This window comes from Oryza brachyantha, chromosome 6, assembly GCF_000231095.2.
Source record: "Oryza brachyantha chromosome 6, ObraRS2, whole genome shotgun sequence".
Classification (NCBI taxonomy): Eukaryota; Viridiplantae; Streptophyta; class Magnoliopsida; order Poales; family Poaceae; genus Oryza; species Oryza brachyantha.
In genome coordinates, this window is record NC_023168.2 from 4,570,581 (window position 1) to 4,587,967 (window position 17,387).

General features: G+C 35.2%; 1 protein-coding gene and 1 long non-coding RNA gene across 2 annotated transcripts; one reads left to right on the plus strand and one right to left on the minus strand.

Annotated features, from left to right (window-relative positions):
* Window positions 1-7,783: 7,783 nt before the first annotated feature.
* On the plus strand, window positions 7,784-10,076 carry LOC102700630 (5'-adenylylsulfate reductase-like 2). Its single transcript, XM_006656726.3, has 4 exons — window positions 7,784-8,118; window positions 8,791-8,978; window positions 9,071-9,195; window positions 9,439-10,076. The coding sequence occupies exons 1-4, from the start codon at window positions 7,930-7,932 to the stop codon at window positions 9,831-9,833; spliced, it is 897 nt and encodes a 298-aa protein (XP_006656789.1). The 5' UTR covers window positions 7,784-7,929; the 3' UTR covers window positions 9,834-10,076.
* Window positions 10,077-10,132: 56 nt separating this feature from the next.
* LOC107304388 lies at window positions 10,133-14,635 on the minus strand. The gene is made up of 3 exons (XR_001550455.2): window positions 14,514-14,635; window positions 10,370-10,466; window positions 10,133-10,230 (listed from the first exon to the last, which is right to left on the minus strand). It is a non-coding gene; the product is annotated as an uncharacterized LOC107304388 (long non-coding RNA).
* Between the last annotated feature and the right edge of the window lie 2,752 nt (window positions 14,636-17,387).

Below are 17,387 nucleotides of genomic sequence, written 5' to 3' on the forward strand. Positions count from 1 at the left end.
GAAACATGCTGGTCATGTGGAAGCGCATGTGGGAGGGGTGCGTGAGAGGTATCCAATTTTTTATTGTGCCGTTCAGTAAGGAGAGACGTATATCGATCACGTAACATTGTGCGCAGGAGAGGTGTAGGAGAGATATGTGATTTTTATCGTGCGATTGAGTAAGGAGAGACATACGTCGATCATGTGACATCGTGCACGAGAGGGGTCCGTGAGAGACACGTGGTTTTTTTTTATCGTGGAGTTAAGCAAGGAGAGACATACTTTGATCACGTGACATTGCACACGGGAGAGGTGCATGATAGGTTGTGATTTTTTATCTTGCAGCTAAGCAATAAGAGAGAAAAAATGTCGATCATGTGACACCGCATGGAGGGGTACGTGATTTTTTATCGTGCGGCTGAGCAATGAGAGAAATAGATCGATTATGTGACATCGCACACGGGAGGGGTGAATGAGAGGTATGGATTTCTTATATGCGGCATGAGCAAGGAGAGAAATACGTTGATCATGTGATTACGCTCGTAGGAGAGGCATGTAAGAGCTTGAGAGGCACGTGATTTTTTATTGTGCGGCTAAGCAATGATTGTTTTGGTAGCATGCATCATGGGCTGTCATTGTAACCATCTATATTCACATAGTCACGTATTGTGAAATATATGACTTACTAATTACTACGTCTTGTTTAATGCCTAGTGTTGCAAAATATATGTATACGCTAGAAGAGTAACGGAAACACACATGTTATGTGAAAACATATTCGTGTGACAAAATTCATGGGAGCGAGTGTGAACAACATAAATTTTCATTGTACAGGAGGCACACAACTGATATTGCAATCACCCAAAGAACGATAGTAAAAAATGTGCCACATAGTAGCATGTGCCAAATATATACAACTTTCTAGTGGTTTAATGTTTGCTACATATAGGATACATATAATACATATACTAGGTTGTGCATTGACAAATGTGGGAGGGACACCTTATCTTTTTGCTTATCTCATCGACCAAAGAATGATGGTGGAAACCATTTACATATTTGATGGTAAGTCTTGATATGGTTAATATTCACTGGATACTTAATAATATGATTGTTTTGCTTATTAAAGAAAAAAGTCAAGGGGTATATTTGTAAATAAAAAATAATTTTTTTTATATACGTGTTTTTAGCGATCTACTATAATGAAAAAACCATAAAATCTACTTCAAATTTTAGACAAAAAATTAAATTAGGGTTATAAGCATACGCAGAAGTGAAAAAGTAAGATTCTAAGTTTCTCGACATATCAGCTCACCCACTTCTATTGAAAGCACAGAAACAGTAGGACTTACGAGTTTGCATGCATGATGGCTTAATTTCAAGATTCTCTTATAGAAATATTATATTCTTTAAGTAGTATATCATATATAGTCATAGAAAGTTACAGTGTGCAGTTCTAAACAACCCACTTATTAAAAACACTATTAAATCATTATATTCTTGAAAAACCTGAGGCAAATGCTACCTGCAAAACAAATAAGACAAGAAAATCCAGGAATTTTAGAGATGAATAATATATCCTTGCCGGCCCAATGTAGCTAATGTTATATTATCCTCTCCTATACCGTCTAATCTGTCGATCGTATTTTGGTGCAAATCTATCAAATACAACTATATTATAAATATAGCGTAATTATATTGTAATTTGCATGTATTTATATATATTATAACTTATTTGTACATTGAGTGTCACTACACAAAAAAGAGTCACTTGCTCAGCTGGTAGGCATGCTGATGTGATAGGTGTAAGTTGTTTGTTCGATCACATCTACTGTCCTTTGCTACGAACGTTTTTGATATAGAAAAATCGACATATTATCTCCTATAAAAGAGTAGCAAGAAATATAGCAATTCCGTAATTGAATTAGTTCTACCTGCTGCTAGGTACTTCAAAGGTCTCACGAAAGAATATAGTACCCCTTATTAAATATCTTAAGTCCATAGCGAGGGGCAGTTAGGGTATAATATTGAGAAATTTAAATGATATGTGAATTTTCTCTGAATTTTTAAACGGTATGTGATTGATGTGATAAATAGTATTATAAAATGATAATTATATTTGGACAATTTTGAATTATTATAAAAATGCAAGTATTTGGGGGCTGAAGTTGTACTTGTCTATTTCCCCGTGTAGCAGAAATCTCGAGGCGTATATAACGTTTCAGAAATTGACCTATTCTCTTTTATTTAACCATCGTAGCAAATCCAGTTGTCATACAGAGGGTGACCGGACGAAGATGCAGGAGAGGGTATGAGGCTGATAAGGGGAATGGAATTAGATATATTGTCCTATTGACATGTGGGTCATGGATATGATTGTAAATTGGTTTATGATATGTATATGTAAAATGTATATTGATGTCACACAATAAATACCAGACTCCTCTATATACATAAAAAAGAAAAAAAATATAAGGGTTGAAATACAAATATTTTTCTGTGCCCATAACATTAAAGCCAATACTCCTTGAAAAAGAAGTGTCCTCAGCAGTGATTTCTTGTAACACAACTTTTTTCTTTGGGGAAATCTAACCACAACTTGAGATCACGATGCATTGATCTTGCCCTACCTATCACGAGCAATTTTACGGTCCAACGAAAAGTATCTCGAGGTACCGGTACCTCACGGTACCAAATCGTTTCTGATCGTTGAATCTAACAACACACATGCTACTCAGCTAGATCTAATAGTAAGAAATGATTTGATAACTCGAGGTACTTTTTATTGAACCGGAACAAATCTCAACTATTACAATTCACAACCCGGGAGCCATACACATCATATATATATACGCAACTGTACGCTTAAATTTGGCAAGTATACATTAATATATACATCATATATACATTGTATAGATTCAAACGCAATATGTGATGACTCGGATGTAACTCTGCAAATCCGTTCTTGCAAGCTACAAGCAACAGGACATGCATGCATACGCGTTAATTGTTGAGAATTGCCGTGTCGTCCACACATCCAGCGGCACACCAATTAATTTAATTTACTACATGTGCATGCATTCAACTTTCGTAGGCATCGCTGATTTGATTGGCCAATGCTAGTGCTAACCTCGCTTTAACCCTGACGATCCCACTGGAATTTACTAAAAATAATTTTCTAGTTTTCGTGTCCAACGTTTGATTATCTGTCTTATTTAAATTTTTTTTAGGAAATTAAAAAAATTAGTCACACGTAAAATACTATTCATGATTTATCATCTAATAAAACAAAAATATCAATTGCAAATTTTTTTTAATAAAACGAAAAGTCAAAAATTATAGATAAAAAGTAAAAAATTGGTTTATTTTGGGACAGAGGGAGTAATCACTAATTAACTTTTTTTTCTTCGGCAGTAAGGCACATGGATGTGTAACAATGTGGTGATCGAAAATTGCATGGAAGATACCGGCCGGAAGATGCAGGGATGCAGGCAACAGGTTGGAGTCTAGCGTAGAGACGCCAAAACGCAACGGAACGATAGATAGCTAGGGGTGATCGATTGGATTATTTAGAAAAAAAATTAAACGAAATATTTATAAATATAAAATAATTTATGAATAAATATTTATATACATGTTCTTAACGATTTAAAAACCAATGCTGGAAAATAAACCTCTGGAAAAAACTTTAAATTTAAAACTAAAAATTTATATTTTAGTTCATCAATATAAACATAAGTGAAAAGATGAGGTTGCTACGTAAACGTCAAACTAGTTTTGTTGGGGGCTTACTGGCTTTGTTAGAGATCTGACAATATATCCAACGCGTCGTCGTTCCAAGCTAGTGATCATTGGTGAATTCTTAGCTGGCGAACGCCATCGATCAAACAGTTCATCTCTAGGTTGGTTGGAATTATTTGGAATTTGTGTAACGGACACACCTCCTTTCAGAAGCAACCCTTTTTGTCAACTCATGCAAGGATTGCAGGGTTATTGCGCGTTTGTTCTTATATTAAAGACGTGTTAGGAAATTAAATTTTAGAGCTAAATTTTGAAATTAATTTAGTGTTTTCAAGTTGTGTAATTCACATTCGTAAAAACTGGTTAATTGTTGAGAAAAAAACTATCACTTTTGCTATTGATCAAACATTTGATTTTTTTTTATTTTTGTGTCAAACACGTGCGCAATGCATGGGGAGGGCGTGTATGAGCTTTTTGACTTGCGTGCACGCTTTTAGATTATCATCCAACAACAGTAGCTAAATTTAATTGTTGAAATTAAAATTTTCTAATATTTAATCGCTAGGCGAACCCAAAAACTATTCGTCTACTTGGGCTTGAGGTCGCTATTAGCTCTGCCACTATTTTTTATTTTCATTTTTTAAAAAAATGGAATTGCTAAAAGATGTTCGATTGGTTTTCTCTGCAAAATCATTTGAACTGCGACGGTTAGATTGCCTTAACCAACACAGAAGTTTTGATAATTCAACACAACTTTTAGAGCACTCTATCTTACCTCTCAAGAGGTATGATCTAAGAATCAATCTTGGCCATTGAATAACTATTCTGTTATATTTTTCATCTCTTAATAAATACTACCCCGTCCCAAAAAAAAAGGATTTCTGGGTATTCTAGGTCAAGCGTTTGACCATCCGTCTTATTTAAAAAATTTATTAAAAAGTTGAAAAAAATAGTCGCACGTAAAGTACTATTCATGTTTTACCATATAGTAACAATAAAAATATTAATCACAAAAATTTTTCAAATAAGACGAAAAGTCAAAAAATTTATCTAAAAACATAGAAATTCATTTATTTTGGGACGGAGGTGGTAAGTCCATGGATAAAAATGAGCATTAATTACCCATAACCACCCCTTCCAAATTTTAATCGTGCATGCACGAAATGTGCAAATAAATATTATACTATTAGAAATAAAGAAATGATTTTATAATTAAATATTTTGATATATAAGAAAGAACATTAAAAGATGTTTCGAATTCCAAAATATTTGAACCTGGCATAATCAAATAAGTGAATATAGTATGAATATTGACATTCTATGGTAAATTTAAATTATATATATTTAAATATATATTTTAAATTCTATTTGTGATGTATAGATAGATATGATTTTTCAATATGTAATATGTTTTCTCATAGTCATCCTAATTTGAAAAAAAGGCAAGAAAGTATTCCTAAACTATATATAATTCGAAATATCAAAGTAGACTTCGATTTCAAACATAATAAGATTAAGTTATGATTTGGATGTAGAAGTTCAAAATGCATCTATTTTTTTGGGTATTTTAAATTTATTTCATAAATAAAAGAACCGTTGTTGTATTCCATGTTAGGCTACAACACTTTCCTTTGATAGAATTTAAATAACCATAATCTATGTGGTAAGAGCACCACAAGCCATTGTATCAACAGACAATGGATCATGGACAATGAATTTGGTGTATCATAGAAAAGTCCAAAAATATATTTATTTATATAATATAATTACATTCCATTCCATTTGAATGTTTTATCTATAAAACTGTCAAAAGTAGTATAGACAATATCTTTAAAAAATCTTAGCTTTTAGAAGTACAAACATTGTAGCCTAAAAGTAATTTTTGTTGCCCCATTACATGTCTTGGCTTATAAGCTGCGTACAGAAATGCTTATTCAAAGCCTTTGTTGGAGGGCCAAGACTATACCTTAGTTATACCCAACTCACTTTTTTTTTGGGTGTTTGGGGTGATTGTTTGGCTTTTTCATATAAAATGTCAAATACATATCGTAAGCGAAAATTAATTTATGAATAAAATTTTTATATACATATTCTTAGCCCCCCTCCCCAATCGATTCAAATTTAAGGTAAAAAAATTTAAATTTTGGCTTATAAGCAAAAGCAGAAGCGAAAAGATAGGGTGAGAGAGTCTAGGACAAATACAAGGAAACTTCTTCCTAAAAGTTCCATAGAATTTCTCCATTGAAACTCTATCTTGTTGTGTATTAATTACATGTCAATGACACATTGGTGTAATCTCGTACTGACTTTGACTATGCATACCCATAATTCATATACTGTTACATTTCTCTCTAGACCATTGTAAAATCTTTTCATGTACAAATTGTGGATGTTTTAGCTATATATGTATCTAGTACTACGACCGAATCATTCTAGGATAATTCAATTTATCATGCCGGCCTTCTTTTATGGGTGCAGTTTTTGTCAAACTTGGTACGTAGGATAGAGAGAGGACTTTGGAGCAAAGTCTTGCCAATGGCTGAAGTGCCCAGTCCATATAAATGTGCACTAGGATTACTCTAACTGTTTCAGAATATTGCTATCTAAGTATAGGATATCATATAACTATCCAAAATATTGTTACTAAGTACATGGTGTGACTCTAAATCCACATTTATAGCACTAGGTAAATAATTTGGAACGGAGAGGTCAGTACACTAACACGGCACAACCTTTGTATCTCCTAGATCACGTACCATAGAAAGATGATTTTGATACCTATAGCTATAGGTACTGCCTCATGTTTGTGCTCTCTTTAATTATTATTGCTGTTCTACAACAAGTACTAAAAATGTTATAAATGTCGTGCATTGTATTCAGTATATTAACACGGTTAGACACTCCTCACACCACATACACACACTCGAGTCATCCGTTGTGCTACCCTCCCTCACGTTTATTGGCAAACAAGGGAAGATTAAGTTCAAATTGGCAATTAAAAGTGTTGATTCGGTGAAGCCGGAGCCCCACTAAATCGTCTAAATTGAATGTAAAATGGAGTGGAGTAGGCTGAAACGCTTCAAAAAGTTGAACTATCAGGTAGAATGGCCTCCGGGTAGCTTCACAGGTCTAACTTCACACCACTTGGATCTAAGAGCTAGGGCTCTACTAAACGGATAAACAATGTAATTTTGATGATAAATAAGGAATCTTATTCTCTAAGAAAATAAATATAAGATAATCAACAAATATTGTTAAGAAGAAATAGTATATTTTTAATTTTAATAACTACTCTAATAGAAAGAGGAGCCACATTGGTTACTCTCACGGCCGAAATCCACATTAATAAAAAAAAGGAAAAAATGATTAGAAAATCAATTCATAAAAAAATAAACTAAAAAGAGACAATTTAGAAAAGTCTAAAGTTTAGATTAAAAAATAAAAATATTTGATATTGAGAAATCCATCTAAAGAAAAGGACAGGACAGGCCAGGCCTTTGGGCTTACTTTATTTGCCAGGCCCATAATTCCATTTGCACCTTGTTTGTCATCTCACTGTGGGCTGTACCATGGGCCAATAAAAACACTACCAGCACGAAAGAAAAAAAAAAAGAGGGGTAGAGAAAAAAAAAATCAATTCCTGTATTTTTACCATACTTTCAAGTTTTGATTTAACAAATGAATTTTCATTATTATATGAATCCTTTTGCTTTAAACTCTAAACTAAATCACTCCCATATTTTAAATTTTCCTCTACTAAACATTTTGTCATGCGTAACATCACGCCTAATTAATCGAAACAACATAGTCCCGTTACAACGAGTGCGCCACACTACGCTAAGCTAAACTACCGTGTTAAAACATTCGTGGTCAAACAGTCACACCGATTTATTAGTATTATTTGATCATGTCATGAAATTTAGGGCAGTGTAAGGTTCAATTATGAACATAAATTTAGGTGGATTTTGGTTTTAAAACTAAAAAATAAAATAATTTCGCATCAAATAACGAACCAAACCGCGACTTTTCCAGCTCTTCTCTTCCATGGGCCCCGCCGCCGACGGCGACAGGGCGGCCAAACAAAATCGTCGCCGCCGCCGCCGCCGCCACCCGTGCGGCGCAACGAGCGTGGTATGCGCCGCTCCGTAGGGGAGCACGCTATCAGATCTAGGGTCTAGCACTGTACCCCCCCGCTTCGCCTCCGAAGCCATGCGGCTGCTGTGGTGGTGGGCGGCGCTGCCGCTGCTCCTCTCCGTCGCCGGCACGGTCGTGGCCTCCTCCACGGCCCCGGCGTGCCCGCGGCCGTCTGCGGCGGTGGTGATTGTGGGATCCCACGACGAGGCGTGCTGGCCGCTGCCGCTGCGTCGCCCACTCGGCGACCGGCTCGGAGTTATCGAGGTGAGCCCGCAGAACTGCTCCCCAGTGGTTTCTTCCTCGTATGTTTGGTGGAGTTCTGTAGTTAATGATGTGAAACCACTGATTCCGCCGTAATTATAACGGCTGTCTAAGTGTATTGGATCCAAGTTTCATTCGAGCTAGCATCATGCATGTATGCTCTGCTTATTGATCTTAGAATTTTGATGGTTGTGGATTCGTCTCTAACCTGTCAATCCATTTTCTCCATATTGCAAGTTTGCAACGCATGCTTCAGCTGTTGAACGAACCATCTGTCCTTCTTATTGTCAGGTTTGGTCGCTCTTATTGTCAAGTCAGGTCAACGCAAGAGTGTAGCACGTCTTGTTCTTGTTGTTAATTAGGCGTTAACACACTGAATATGAGATCAACTTGTTAAGCAGGATCATTCCTTTTTTCTTATTTTAGAATGAGCACCCATTTGTCGTCAGAATTTAGATCATGTGTTTGCATTACTTTGACTTTATATACAGCAAGCAGCAGGACATGTTTGTCAATTTTCAGCTTTTCATCCCATTTTCATGTTCCACTTCCAGCTGAGCACTTCACATATGATTTTAGCCTTTAACCCGGTCTGTTCTGTTGGTCAAATATGAGGTTGTATCTATTCATTTCCAAGATTATTTTGCCCTTAGCCCCTTATTCATGTACTTGTAGGGAGATGACGCTACCTTAGCGAGGGCCGTTAAATTACTGAACATGAACAAGGAGGATTTTGCTGCTGTGCTCTTCTATGCTTCATGGTGCCCATTTTCACAAGAATGCAGACTACGGTTTGAGAAGTTGGCTTTCATATTTCCAACTATTCGTCATTTTGCATTTGAAGAATCTACTGTCAGGTCAAGGTGTGTGTTGGTTTATACTTATGCACTAAAACAGTGGTGTCAGTGTGCCACAAATTCTTTTGTGAAGTATTAAGTGAGCTTCGAAACTGCAGCACAAGATTTCGATATGGGATTCATGCATACCCAACGTTCTTTCTCATAAATTCAACAGTGCGAGTGCGGTATCATGGACCTCGAACTGTCAAATCCCTAGCTGCCTTCTACAGTGATGTTTCAGGTGTGTAAGTTTGTCCTCAGTCATCAATTGCAATGGAAATGCTCGTTCCATGTTTCATTTCTTCTGTGCTAAATCTTCCTCCTGTAGCATTTCTGCCAATGTGTTTATGACTTCTTAGAATATCCTGGATACCCGTTTCTTGTAGCATTTCTACCAATGTGCTAATTCTTCTTAGTATATCTATGATATCCCTTTCCTGATTCTAAAGCTGATGATGAATTTATCATCTTTTGTGTGATGAAGGTATTAATCCATCAACAGATTTGACCATTGGAGATGATATACCGTCTTTGGATAACATTGAGCTTAAAAAGGATTCTGACCCAGAAAGCTGTCCATTATGGTCGGAGCGCACATCAGACAATATACCTCAACAAGATAACTATCTAGCACTAGCAATTTCTTTTGTGATCCTTAGACTGCTCTTTCTTCTTTATCCAACGACTATCGCCTTTGTGAAACGGACATGGAGTGGCCCTACTCTGTTCACTTACCTTGAGCAAGGAAGGCAAAAAATTAACAGGGTGTACCCATCTAAGCAAGGGAGTTTGCACCATGGAGCAAAGAATGCTACTGCTTGGGCTTCCAAATCGTTGGCATCTGTTTCGATTGAAGAGAAACAAGCTACAGCAACATGAAGGACATGATTTATAAACTGGATACATGTAGAATGAAGTTACCAGGAACTGAACAGAGAGCATTTGCTGTGGTTACTGTAGCAACTTCCATGTGATGAAGCAGACCTTATTTTCCCCTTCCTGAATCTTCTCATAGTTACTCTTATAGTGGTTGCCGTCCATGTTCGTTTTCTTTGAAGAAGGATGCTTTGATTACTGTACTTTGACTCTGCGAAATGATCATAAAGCAAATTTACAATGCTATTTTCTCCCAAGAAGTTCTGAAAACCTAGGGCTTTGTAATTTGTACATACATTTTGAAGGAGCGTTTCAATAGAGGAGAAAGTTTGATTTTAGCAACCTTTTGGCCTGTTAGGTTCAAAGTGAGTGTTCTCTCTTCATAGCATGAGGACAATCTCTGTATAATGCAAACGGTAAGTAATCCCATAATCGTGAGTTGAGTTGTACCGTATATAGACACCTCCCGTCGAAGCAGAATGTTAATAGTGCATACTAAACACATCCTCATAACTTGGTTGGATCTTGTGAAAATATACCTGGTCCGAGACTCAGTTCATTTCTAGTAGCTGTGCCTTCTATTTGAGTCTGCAAAGGTAGCTGATCCTTTACAGTAACCACATGTGTTTCTCTTGCCTGTAATGTAGAGAATTGCAAGGATTTCGTTTCCAAAATGAATACATCAGAACAGGCAGTATCATACCTAAAACATGCCATTACAGCCAAATAAAAATTAAGGAATAATATGTAACGCTAATTAATAATTTGTACACAACAATTTATGTCATAAGGCATTGCCCAAAATCCATCTACAAAATTGTGTTTGTGGAATTCATAAACAATTTTTGAGGTGAAAATAGATTCATTAATATATTTCTACAACGCAACGCAGATGCTCACAGCGCATGCACACTCTTATCAAAGAACGCATGCAAACTCTAGAATTTTTTTTAAACATTTTTAAGAAATAATTTTATTACTAAACCCCGAGAAAAATATTTTCACCGCATGAATCTTTTGACCACGCCACCAACATTGGCGTGGCCAAATGGCTTGCCATGCCATTGTCGGTGGCGTGGAAGCATTGTCTTGTCACGCCATTGATATTGGTGTGACAAGACTGTCACGTCATGCCACGCCGATTAGGCTACGTGGCAACGTTGTCTTGCCACGTCATCAGCACTGGCGTGGTCAAAAGATTCAGTTTTGAAAAAGTTTGCCCGATGGTTTAGTAATATACTTACTAAAAATATTTATTTAATAAAAAAAATTTCAAACTCTACCCCTATAAGCACCTTATCCTCGAGATTACGCCTAAACTATCAATAGCAACCGGAACATATCGTTCCCACTTCCCGTGCAATATCCCACCTCCCACTCGTGTGTGCCATGGTCCTCATGGATCAGGACCAGCAGTAGCGTCCGAGGTGTGGAGATAGATAAAAATTTGGTTGGGGATTCTAATTTTTAGTTACCTCTGTAGCGCAGCTGGTGGATTCACTTTTCCAACAAAACTCACGCACCGTCGTCGTTTTCTTATACTTTATAAGTAAAAATTTAAATTTTAACCTTAAATATAAAGTCAAGATTTTGGAATTTTTCGTCCATTTTATTTTCCAGTCCAGATCGTTTAGAACATGTATATAAAAAATTTATTTACACACTATTTTTATTTATAAATATGTTATTTTGGCTTATTTATAGAATAAGCTAAAACATGGGACCACAAACTTTGAGCTTACGGAGTTTTGGCACGTGTTAGCAATACACTTGTAGGCTAGAGGATGCGCCCAAAAAAAAAAATCTCCTTATCATTCACGTGTAACTTTTTTTTTCTATTTTTATTTCTTTCAACCCAGCCCTCTTATTTTACTAAGGACACTACACGTCACACTCATACATACGCTATTTTTACATCGTCACACGTACACAAATGCGTATGCGTTCTGTAACACACATGAGAGAAATCCGGGGGATCGAGACCTCTACTTATCCATTGAACTCATATACATAACCTAATTGGTTAGACTTCATATTATGAAACATATCGATTTAAACTTAAGTTTCACGCTATTCTTTTTGCTTTTGCTTATACTTACAGGCTAAAATTTAGAATTTTCAACTTTTAAAAATGTCCATGGGGTTAAAGTGTGCATGAGTACATTTATATATTTGAAAATCTAAAAATACCATTGGCAAACTTCCAAATCTAAGAAATACCATTGACGAACGCGAGTTCTAAGAAATATCATCGTACAAACGAATTTATCTAAGAAATGTCATCACCGTTAGGATTCCATCCATTTCTACCATTAAAACACTGTTCATACTATAGCACTTAACAGAAAAAAATTAACGGAACCCTGACGGCGATGACATTTCTTAGACAAATTCATTTGTACGATAGCATTTCTTAGAACTCAAATTCGTTTGTACGATAGCATTTCTTAGAACTCACACTTGTCGATGACATTTCTTAGAATTAAGTGTTTGTCAATGGCATTTGTTAGATTTTCTCTTTATATATAGGGGATAGGTAGATGGATGTGCTTATGCGGTACGGTGTACGTGTGTACTGTGTACATTTGTAGCGGGGTGAATGTATGTATGTATGTATGTATGTATGTATGTATGTATGTATATGAGTGCATATACCTATCTTCTGTTTCACAAATAAAAAAAAAAGACACAATGCATCAGTCCCACCATTAGGATGTTCATGGGCTCATCCCCTACGCTTATGTTGATAATCTAAAATTTAAATTTTAACTTTAAATTTGGTGTTGATTTTGAGATTTTTCACTCAAGTTTATTTTCAGTTTTGGCTTTTAGATCTCTAAGAATACATAAATAACATTTTTATTTAATATTTTTTGTTTGCAAATATGTTATTTGTTTTTTCATGAAACATACAAACCATCACCCCTGATGTGTAATTATATAAATGGCATACCGTTTTGTTATACTCTTTCTTCCTCCTAGGCTCATATATTAGATATGCCCCTCAATTTATACCTTCGGCTATCGAGTTAAATGCATTGGCCGATTTGAGCAAAAAAAAAGTTGATAAGATGATAAAGTACATGCAATTCACCTTTACGTCAACACTTTCGCTTACACAGATGCTCTATAAGTTTTACGAGTTACAGGAAACCCTATGCAAGTTATGTAATAGATTAATAGCTAAAACTCCACCAAGTTTCTATTTTTTTTTCATGTTACAGCCAGGGCTAGACGAAAATCTCGTGGCTCGGGAGCTTGTTTAGCTCGTGGCTAGCTCGACTCATTTTAATTTCTTAACAAGTCAAGCCACCATTTTAGTTCGTTTGAGATAACGAACCAGCTTGAGCTGGCTCGTGAGCTACTCGTGAGCTAGATGAGCCACATTAAAGTAATTTTCTAGATTATTTTATGTTTTGATACTTGTAATTTAAATAATCTTGACCATGAAATTATGGAGGCATGAAATTAAATTTACATTATGTTTTCATATTTAAATAAATTTAGATTATTTTTTATATTTATATTGTTATAGTCATGATAAATTTATAATGCAAAGAATCTATGTAAATATTGTAACTCACGAGTCTTACGAGCTAGCTTGAGTTGGGTAACGAGTCGAGCCGAGTTAGAGCCGAGTTGGTGTACTAGCTCATTTAGTTAACGAGCTGATGCCGAGCTGGCTCGGCATCAGACCCTAGTCACAGTAATGAATCCTCAAGGGATTAAACTCTCTAATTCTGATATACGAATCACTTCTATTTGGATGTCTGCTTCCATATTTCTTTATAAAAAATAAAATAAATAATATCATACAATTTTTCAAACAAACAAATGGTTAAATACGTGCATAATAGTCAACAGCTTCACCAATCAAAAAAGTGAAACAAGTACTAATCGCGAATCTCCCTGTCGCAATCTCTCTCTCAACGGCGCCGATCGATGAATGCCCTATTAATTAACTGAACCAATTGACCGGCCAAGTTGCACGATCGCGGGACGCGAGTGATCAGCGCTGCAGCACGACGGGCTCTTGTTAACCTTTAATCAAATCTCTGAAATGTCGCCACCATTTTGTACAACCTCTGTCCATAAAACCTTATTTCTCGATTTCTGTATTTAAAGTATGACCATTTGTTTTATTTAAAAAAATATAAAAATTTTAAAAAAATTAGTCATATATAAAATACTATTTATATTTTATCATCTAGTAAAATAAAATAATAGTTACAAAAATAATTTAAATAAAACGAAGAGTCAAGTCATCGTATATAAAAACTGATAAATGAATTTATTTTAGCACCAAGGTAGTATCAATCCATCTCGGCGTCACATTTCTGCCAGCCAGCCCCTGTCAGTCATGGCGCAAGTTGCAAAACGCCGCCGTAATTCTAGCTTCATTAATTGTTTGACGCCGTCGTGCCTCGAGGGCCATCTTTTGTTGGCTTAAAAGATGGCTTTTCAGCGAGCAAAAACAACATGTTTATAAATAAAAAGTAACTTGTAAATAAAATTTTTATATAGTGTTTTTAGTGATATAAAAATAAATATAAAAGGTAAACTCTGATAAAAAAATCCTCAAAAACTAACTAAAATATTTTAGGTAAACAAAATTAAATTTTAACTTATCAGCATACATATAAGGAAAAAAAAGATGAGGATAGCTGTGATTTTGCACCATACCGTCGCCCTCGTCGTCCTGCCGTTCGATCGGGTCCGGTTTGATAATCGGAGGCGAGTATAAGATGGAATGCTACGTAGATATTTGCTGCATTGATCGAGTTGTTTTTGCAGGGTGTGTCACATCTGCAGAATTAAGAACCCTAGGAATATACGGATTTTGGTACTTAACTAGTACCGTATCCGGCTCCCATTTGGACGCTAAATTTAGGCGATTTAATCTGTGGCTCTCCGTTTTGATGCTCCAAATATGAGATCATGAGTTACGTGAGGTTGGAGTGTTACGCCCCAAATGCGGTGATTGGTTGGTTAATCCTGTGATCCATGAGAAACCGATCGATGGTCTGCAACAGCCAGCAGCACATTACCATTGGCATCAACAAAATCATCTTCGTGGCTCCAACTCGTTAGTGTTTTTCTCAGGTTGTAGTCAAGCCAGATCAGTCGAATCTAACTGTTGATGTGAGATTTCCAAAAAAAACTGTTGATGTGATGTATGTGACTTTAAAACATATCAATTAGTAAAATACTGGTCGAAAACATACAGGAGGTGATAGTTGTTTATTTTTTTTTAGAAAAAGTCAAATAACATATTTATAACAGAAAAATAATTTGTGAATAAAACTTTTATATGTGTTCGTAGCAATATAAAATCAGGACTGCAAAATAAACTACGATGAAAAAATTGTCAAAATCTACTTCAACTTTAGCTTATAAATATAAAAAAAAAATGAGGCGGTAAGAATAAATACAACTTAGTTAACGGTATTGAGCTTTTATCCTTTCTCCTCTCTGTTTATGTTCAAATTCTATCACTTGGGTTCACATTCCCCTTCAACATGTCACATATGTTGTGCTTTTTAGATGAATAATTATTTGATTCCTTTAATAGCTATTTGATAGGATAAACGATAAGACTAACTATTATAAAGTTTTAAAAAGTCTACTTTAAAAAAGTAAAAGGACGAACTTATATATAAATTTTATAAAAAAATGTGTTGTGTAGTAGTTTGAAAAAACATGTACACAAAAACCGAGTCATAACATAGAGAAGCTACACAATACAAAATATCCATATTCCTCGTCCGCATGGAGAGGTACCCTATCATAGGATATCAACAGCTCTTCGTAAGAAAAACTTTACACTATGACTCTGCATATTATATATATATATATATATATATATATATATATATTTATTGTATATATAATTTTTGAAATGGATGACGCACGGAGTTATTGAACACCTTTTGTTGCTTTGTGTGGTCATATTCTCATGGTGATGGTGTTATTTGTGGAGCTAGCTCACTGGACACATGGTGTCAACATTGATGGACATATGGCTCGCTAGGTACAAGGTGTCAACATCAACGGGCATGAGGATATACAGTATCATGTTTCACGTATCATTTGTAATGGTTAGAATAACGTCATCATGACGTAACCATACTGTAAAGGTATTTTTCTAATTCCGAATATACCTGTGTTTTTTTCCTCAAATTCTTCCCGGTTACCAGAGCTATTAAGAAAACACCTGCACTACAATCTTTTGTGTGGTGTGTTTATGTTTATAAGGTAAAATTTGAACTTTTAAACATAAATTTTGAGTAAATTTTGAGGTTTTTCACTAAAATTTATTTTTCAGCCTTGACTTTTAGATTGCTAAGAATACGTATGGAACATTTCTATTTATAACTTTTTCATTTGCAAATATACCATTTGATTTTTTCCATGAAAAAATCCAACAATCACCCTTACCCTTTGGACTTAATCAGAAGGCACACAGTGTACCTATCTCTATATCGTTCTTTCATCTTTTTCTCTCTCACCATTGATTTTCCTTTTCATGGAGCATAATACAAACGTAGGCGCTAATAGCACGCGCACGCTTCTCAAGCTCTTAAACATCATATTTCATGTAAAGAAATAAAAAAAGTTCAACATATGACCTTAATTTCTAGAGAAAATTTTAAATTTATAACAGTTAGTCCATCATTTATATTCTCAAACAACTACCACAAAATAATTCTAAAAATCCCACAGATAAATTTTACGTTATTTAAGAAATTATGCGGAGATACGTGAGTTTTCCCGTAAAAATTTGGTAACTCCGAATACATATACACCTAAAGTAACCGGAGTTACTGACTACCATATCAGATAAGGGCAGTAAAAAGTCCCGAGAAAATAACAAAGACCGGTGTAGGTATGCATCTGCCACTAGTACAGAACACCGTATCCGTCACGGGTCAATACCCTTATCGGTAACGAGTATTGGTTCCGTTACGGACGAAAAGTTATTGATATAAAAAAATCATCGGTAACGGATATACCCCCGTTATGGATATAATATATGTAACGGGTCATAATTACGAACCGTTGTGGAAATACACTCAAGATAAAAAAAAAGTTCTAGTTTTAGCTATCTAGCATTCTTATAACCATCTGTATCATCTATTCATACATATATATGTGGTAGTTCAAGATTCAAACTCAAGATCTCCACCTCTACAAACACACACTCTAACCATCTCACCTACGAAGCACTTTTGATTGCTTCTTCCGTTTTATTCTTTTGACGATTAATTTTTAAATCATGTAATGCATATTTGAATCTATATATGATCTTAAATAAAAAAGTTCTCAACTACAAAGTTGGAGTTCTCGATGAGATCTACAGCTTTCATATAGGAATCTTCCGAGGTCATTTAAAAAATTTAACTATTCGTTTTCAAAATATATTCAAATAATTATAACGTATATTTATCCAACAAAAATATTTCAAATGAAATACAATCAATTATAAGTTGTATATAAACTTAATTTACAACTCTGATATAGAGCATATCTCCATCTCATGTCATTTGAAAAATTCAA

Excerpts from the sequence above, each read along its gene's own strand:
- LOC102700630 (XM_006656726.3), top strand. The coding sequence starts at position 7,930 with ATGCGGCTGCTGTGGTGGTGGGCGGCGCTGCCGCTGCTCCTCTCCGTC. Across the intron at positions 8,119-8,790 it reads ACCGGCTCGGAGTTATCGAG|GGAGATGACGCTACCTTAGC; the intron begins GTGAGCCCGCAG and ends ATGTACTTGTAG. Across the intron at positions 8,979-9,070 it reads GAATCTACTGTCAGGTCAAG|CACAAGATTTCGATATGGGA; the intron begins GTGTGTGTTGGT and ends TCGAAACTGCAG.